General features: G+C 63.3%; 1 protein-coding gene across 1 annotated transcript; it reads left to right on the plus strand.

Moving 5' to 3' along the window:
- Nucleotides 1-602: 602 nt before the first annotated feature.
- On the plus strand, nt 603-4,765 carry PSMD3 (proteasome 26S subunit, non-ATPase 3; the record flags this gene model as incomplete). The annotated part of the gene is made up of 11 exons (XM_085318853.1): nt 603-815; nt 1,185-1,322; nt 1,600-1,736; nt 1,864-2,054; nt 2,256-2,359; nt 2,550-2,664; nt 2,897-3,016; nt 3,159-3,262; nt 3,524-3,679; nt 4,032-4,082; nt 4,238-4,765. Coding segments are annotated over 11 exons (1,407 nt in total), but the record flags the coding sequence as incomplete, so codon positions are not given.
- Nucleotides 4,766-6,977: the final 2,212 nt, after the last annotated feature.

Genomic DNA, 6,977 nt, shown 5'->3' on the forward strand with positions numbered 1-6,977 from the left:
GGGGGGGGTCCTCATAGGGGGAGGTAGTTGCAGAGAAGCTCCTGTAGGAAATGGGGGCTGTAGGGAGGATCCCTGTGGGAAGAAAGAGCCAAGAGGAGCTTTGGAGAGTTCCTGGGGGGATCTGTGTAGGGAGCATTGTGGGGGAGGGAAAATGGGGAAGGGTGCATGGGGGGGGCTGTAAAAGGAGGGGAACTGGGGGTGTCTGTGGGGGAAGGGAGCTGTGGGGAATAGGTGATGGGGATCCCTGTAAGGGAAAGGAAGTTAGGGAGGGTCCCTGTGAGAGACTGCAACGAGAGATGGATAGGGGCAGGGAAAATTGGGGAATGCTGTATGTGGATGCTGGGGGGGGGAACCCATGGATTGTGGGGTAATTCAGGTGGGAAGGGGCCTCTGGAAGTGTCCAGTCCAGCTCCTGCCCAGAGCAGAGTCAGCCAGAGGGCCAGACCCGGTCGCTCAGGACGCGAAGGCYGCACACGTGAGGTCTGTCTTGAAAACGTATCCAAAGAGCGGAGGGAGACGGAGCCAGCAGAGGCGGGATGGAGCAGCCCTCTTACCTGGCGCGAGCCTCGTGGCCGCCCTCGCTCTGGGAGACGCCGGGCTAACYCGTCGCCTCTGCTCCTGCAGACATCAAAGAGCACGTGAAGCAGCTTGAGAAGGCAGTGTCAGGGAAGGAGCCACGCTACGTCCTGCGTGCCTTGCGGGCTCTGCCCTCCACCTCCCGCCGACTCAACTCTAACGTGCTCCACAAAGCCATCAACGGCTTCTTCACCTCCAACAGCACCACACGGGACTTTCTCCTCAGCTTCCTGGAGGAGGTGAGGCCGCGCGGGATGGGGGGAGGCAACTGGCTGTGGAGAGACTGCAGTAAGGAGCATTTGGGGTGCCCCTGCGGGGCAGGGGAGTGTCAGGAACAGCAAGGGCTTGGGACAGAAAGCCCCACTGGCCAGGAGCAGGTGTGAAATGAGGCGGATCACCGCRGTCCCCAGCAGGGAGGGGGCTGTGTTGCCAGCAGCCCAGGCCGGCCCCAGTGTTGCACCCTCAGCAGAGCTGCTGGTGGCCACAGGCCTGGGAACCGGCCTCGCCTGAGGTGCTTCCCGCTGGCGGTGGCGTGAGGGTCTGGCCCCGGAGACGCCGGGAGGGCAGTGGCGGGCTGAGCCCGGGACACAGCGTGTCTCTTCCCGCAGTCCATGGACACAGAAGCAGAGCTGCAGTTTCGCCCACGTACGGGGAAGGCCGCCTCAGCCCCTCTCTTGCCAGAAGTGGAGACCTACCTCCAGCTGCTCCTTGTAATCTACCTGATGAACAGCAAGCGATACCCAGAGGTGAGGTTCCCCGGGCTGCCTCGCTGCCCACCCCAAACCTGAGCTCTTCAGGTGGCACTCCTGCACCAGGCCAGGACCTGGGGCTGGAGAGCCCCGGTGGCCTGCCTGTCTCATTGCCTTTGTCTCAGCTGTTTGGAGGAGCTCTGCCAGAAGGCAGCCTCCAGTGCTAGCCCTCGCTGCTGCCGCTCTCAGCCAAGGCATTCCCACAACCCTGTCTGTCTCCCAGCTCTTCCTGGGCAGCAGCTCATCTGTTCTGATCTCTGTTCCCCTCCTGCAGGCCCAGAAAGTGTCTGATGACCTGATGCAGAAGATCAGTTCCCAAAACCGCCGTGCCCTTGATTTGGTGGTGGCTAAATGTTATTATTACCACTCACGCATCTATGAGTTCCTGAATAAACTTGATGTGGTCAGGAGGTAGGATTGGCCCTCCACGGTGGTCCTGCGCACAGGTTCTCCTTGAGCCTGGCTCTGCGAGTCCGGGTGAGCCAGGCTGTTTCTTCCCTTCCCTTCCCTGACACTCTTTCCCTTCCCTGCGCTGAAGCTTCCTGCATGCCCGGCTGCGGACAGCCACGCTACGCCACGATGCAGACGGGCAGGCCACCCTCCTGAATCTGCTGCTGAGGAACTACCTTCACTACAACCTCTACGACCAAGCAGAAAAGCTCGTCTCCAAGTCTGTGTTTCCCGAGCAGGCCAACAACAACGAGTGGGCACGGTACCTCTATTACACAGGTGAGATGCAGAGGGTCCCGTGTGCTGCTGGCAGCTTGGGGTGCRTGTGAGATTTGGGTCTCTAGTCCCCTAGAGAATCTGTCTGAGCAGTTGGGCGTTGGGTCTTCAAGTCTGGATTTGAAGCCCCAGCCAGGTGGATCCAGCTGGATTAACTCAGTGGCTTTTCCAAATGCCTCCTGCCCCATGTGAACCCTCTCCCAGGGCGCATCAAGGCCATTCAGCTGGAGTATTCGGAGGCACGGAGGACCATGACGAACGCCTTGCGGAAGGCACCGCAGCACACGGCTGTTGGCTTCAAACAGACGGTGAGCGAGCGCGGGAAGTACGTGAGCGCTCAGGAGTGTCGGTTCCTCGCTCGTTCTGGGTCAGGGCTGCAGCAGGGCAGGTCTTACCACCTTGCTGGTCCCCCTCCGTTGTGCTCCCACGGCGAAGCTGTGTCTGAGTTTTAGCCCCAGCCTGGGCTCTTCAGGGACTCACAGTCTCTTTCTGCTTAAGGTGCACAAGCTACTCATCGTGGTGGAACTGCTGCTAGGGGAGATCCCGGACAGGCTCCAGTTCAGACAGCCCTCTCTCAAGCGGTCGCTCATGCCCTACTTCCTCCTGACTCAGGGTACGACGGGCCGTTCCTGCCCGTGCTCGGTTCCTCGCAGAGCTGCAGCACTGCTGTGTCTTGGCACAATGTCCTGCGCTTCAAGGGAGCGGGAAGCCGTGGGGTGGGGGGAGAGCAACGGAGGTGTCTCTGTGGCCTCAAAGGGACCCAGCTTCGAGACTGCTCTTGACACCTCGGCCTTAGAGCCTTCCCTGATTTACACGTCCTCTCCTCCTTTATCTGCCTGCTCCAGCTGTCAGGACTGGGAACCTGGCCAAGTTCAACCAGGTCCTCGACCAGTTCGGGGACAAGTTCCAGGCTGATGGCACCTACACCCTGATCATTCGCTTGAGGCACAACGTCATCAAGACAGGTAGGAGGTTGCTGCTGTGGTGTTTGGGGGCTGTGTCACAGCTCGTGCCGCAGGCTGGGCTGGCAGCTGGGTGTCACCTTGTGCACCCGAGACTGTGGCTGCCCGGCAGGAGAGGGCTCAGCTCTCGTTGTCCTCRTCTCAGGTGTCCGTATGATCAGCCTCTCCTACTCTCGCATTTCCCTGGCTGATATTGCCCAGAAGCTGCAGCTGGACAGCCCGGAGGATGCGGAGTTCATCGTTGCCAAGGTAGCTGCGTATGAAATCTCATACGGCTGAATGACTTCTGAGTCCTGACACCTGTCTGCAGCTCCTGGTTCTCGCAGATGGCTTTAYGCTGCTGCCAGGCTGCTTCCACCCCTTCCTGGGGACTTCTAGATCACCAAGTCACATCTCTGTGCGCTGTCTCCTGAGTGTTCCTGTTGCAGCAACCAACTCCCTTCACTCTAAATTGCTGCCTCAGCCCTTGGAGACAGCGGGTGCTCTGATCACATGCCCTCCGGCTTGCAGGCCATCCGGGACGGCGTGATTGAGGCCAGCATTAACCACGAGAAGGGCTATGTCCAGTCAAAAGAAATGATTGACATCTACTCGACCCGGGAGCCCCAGCTGGCATTTCACCAGCGCATCTCTTTTTGCCTCGACATCCACAACATGTCTGTCAAGGTGAGTGCAGCAACTCAGGCACCTCACGTTGGTCCTTGGCCAATGTGCTGGTGGGGCCTTGTCAAGTGAGGAGTCGTGCTGGGCCACGCTGGGAGGCTGCCAGCATGGCAGGGGGACCCACAGGGCTTCTCTGCAGAGCTGGAAGGAGCAGGTCTCCGTCGCAGACAGGTTTCAGAACCAGCTAGTGCATCTTGTTGCCTTCCCGGGTTCAGCCCTGATGGAGAAAACAGCTTCAGCGAAGGCTGGGGCGGAGCTGGCTGGAAGATGGTGGCTTTCTSACTGGCAGAAGGGGGCAGCGGCGCAGAGCCGAAACCTCTCTGCTCACAGCTTCTTGTCTCCCTTGTTTCTCCAGGCCATGAGGTTCCCACCCAAATCTTACAACAAGGACTTGGAATCTGCAGAGGTGAGATCTCACCCATGCCTCTGTTGCCCTCTGGCTCTTCTGTCCACGTGCTGGCAGAAGGYTTGCTCATGCTGCAGCCCAGCAGTCACCAAGGCCAGTGGAAGGACCTGCACCCCGTTCCCTGATTGAGACCAACTTCTGCCTTTGCTTTCCAGGAGCGCCGGGAGCGCGAGCAGCAGGACCTGGAGTTTGCGAAGGAGATGGCGGAGGACGATGATGACGGTTTCCCGTGACCCTCTGGCCTGGCTGTACTTTTTTATTTGTCCCTAGGGAAGATGCTGTCTGAGCGGAGCTGCCTCACGTGGCCCTGGTCCCCGATCTGCCTTTCTTTTATAAATACCTGCATGTCTGTACCGGGGGAGGGGGACACGTGGCTTCCCTGGACCTTCAGCCACAGGGCCTGCTCCCCCGTCGCCCTTGCCACCCACGGAGGGAACCCCCTTCCCCAGTAAACAAACGTTCTTTTAAGGTTGCTTGTGGTCAAAGTCGTTGCTGAGCCCTACGCAGAGGCGGGCAAGGGCCCATGAATTGGGAGCTCCACAGGAAGCGGGGCCAGGGTGGGCAGGGGTCGGTATTAGGGCTCCACGGGGACTGCGGTCGCCCCCGGCTCTCACAACAATAATGGGGTCAGACTTTGTTAAGCTTCAATTATGACTTTTAAAATAAAAGTTGGAAAAACACCAGCCTGCCCTGTTCTGGCGTGGGTTTGTTGTCACGTCTGTGGGTTGAGCCGCTGGAGGCCTGGAAGAGCGGTTTGGGGGGAAAGCTGGTGCCCTCCTCCCCTCTCCCGAGCCACAGACSGGAGCTGATGAGTGGAGCTGTGCAGCCAAGGCAGGGCCAGGCCCGGCAGGATCGCATCCCTGGGGCTGCGGCACCCGCTCCGGAGCAGGCCAGGATGGAGCCGGGAGAGGCCTGGGGCGGTGGGGATGGGGACCCCGGGGTGCGGGACCCAGCACAGTCACGGGGTTGAGGCGAGGGCGCCCCCGGTGACAGACACCAGCCATCGGGATCCCGTTTCCCGAAAGCCGCTTTGTTCTGCAGCTGCAAGCAAAGGGCCAGGGCAGGAATTACCGGGATTAGCGGCCCTGCGTACGCAGCAGCGCTGCCGGCGCGGGGAGGGGCTGAGCCCCACGTCCCCCTCCTGCCCTGCAGGGAGAGACACCGGGGCTGCTCCAGGCAGGTCTCTCTCGGCACCCCACAGCCGCCGGCACGGGGGGCCAGGGCCCCCCCAGGGCCTGCCCCGTCTCTCCAAGGGGTTCGTGCCCGTGAGCCGGACCCAGCCCTGCCGCGCTGGGGGCCTCWGCGCCGCTCGGGGCAGCGACGGGGACGAGGGAGACATGCAGCACCGCGGCAGGGTCCTGCCAGCAAGTGGGCCCAGCTGGGCTCATCCTCTGGGGAAATCTGGGAATCTCCCGGCGCTCCCAAGCTGGGCCGGTGGCCAAGGGCCGCGCGGGTCAGGAGCGGGGCAGCCCCAGCCCGATGGATACGGCTCGTCCGTCCCCTGGGGACGTCGGAGGATCAGACCCCGCGGCCGGGATGGAGCAGGGAAGGGGACAGCCCCAGCCCGACACAGCCACCGGAGCTGGCACGAGGGACACCCCGGAAAGAGCAGCTTCCTCGCGGCTGAGCCGGAGGGTCCCCGCCAAGGCCGCCGAGAGGAAGGGCGGCCACGAGGCAGAACCGCAGCGGGGCGGGTGGCCGGGCAGTTCCCGCGGCCGGGCCGTGGCAGCTCCGGCCCCGGGGCGAATTGTGCTGGCCCAGCGCTCCCGCCCGCGCCTCGCCACCCACAAGTTTCGGGTTCGGACACCACTTCCTTCCTCGGAAAGCCAGCGCGGGCTCTCAGCCCCGCTCGGCACTGATTCACCGTCCTCCCTGCACCAGCCCCGATTCCTGAAAGCACCAACCTGCTGAGACGGCAGCTCTGCGCAGCTCGGGGGAAAGGGGTGATCCCTGGAGCACGCCAGCAGGTCACGCCGCCCCCCCTTCCATGGCCACCCTGGTCTGGGTGGGCCCTGCTTGCCCCTGGCTCCACGGAGGGCAAAGGAAGAGCTGGAAGAGGAAAATTTCTCCCAGGAAGTCCCATGAACAGGCTCTACTGCTGCCATCCTTTCACACAGCCTGAGGGCAGAAAACGTAGTACTTCCAGGTCCTGGGAGGGGAAAGTCATCATTAGGTTTCAGAGTTAACACCTGTCTCGTGCCAGGCAAGGCCCCAGATGGTGCTCACAGCTGGGCTGCGCCTTTCCAGGTGTTTCCTTTCATCTAGCCGGAGGGTGGAGCAGCTCCAAGGCTCGGGAGCGGCGTGGCGCGGCGCGGTGAGGGCTTCCCGCCCCGCGCGGCCTGCGGGAGGGAGGCGACGTGACCGAGGGCGCCGGGGGGACAAGGGGGGGCACCGGGCAGGATGAGGCCCCTCCGCACCCCGGCTCGATCCTGCTGGGATCCCGGCGGCCCCTTTCCCGGGTCTCGGGCCGCCACGGAGCCGGTGCCCCCCCGTTGCCCGCGCTGGGCGGCAGCCAGCGCCCCTGGCCCCGGCTCAGCAAACAGCCCTGGGAGCCCTCGCAGGACCCAGAGCCAAAATCCCACGTCAGCACCCCGGGGCGGCCGGGAGCAGCCGGGCTCGCTCCGGGCCGCGGCCCCGGGGCTTTGCCAGCGGCTGCTCCCGCGAAGGGCTGGCAGAGATGGGGGGGGGTGGGGGTCTCACCATGGAGGTCGCGCCCGCCCCGACGCCAGGGTGAGGGGCTCGGGCGGCCGTGAGCTGCACGAGGAGGCAGGTGACGAGGCTGCGCAAAGCCGCCGGCTCGGCTCCAGCTCCCGCGGGCCGGCGTTGCCGGCGGCGGGTTAATGAATCACCGAGCACCGGCCCGGAGCGCCCGGCTCCGGCGGCGGGTGCCCGCGG

Source organism: Rhea americana, unplaced genomic scaffold (assembly GCF_003343005.1).
Source record: "Rhea americana isolate MKP2758 unplaced genomic scaffold, rheAme1 scaffold_556, whole genome shotgun sequence".
NCBI lineage: Eukaryota > Metazoa > Chordata > Aves > Rheiformes > Rheidae > Rhea > Rhea americana.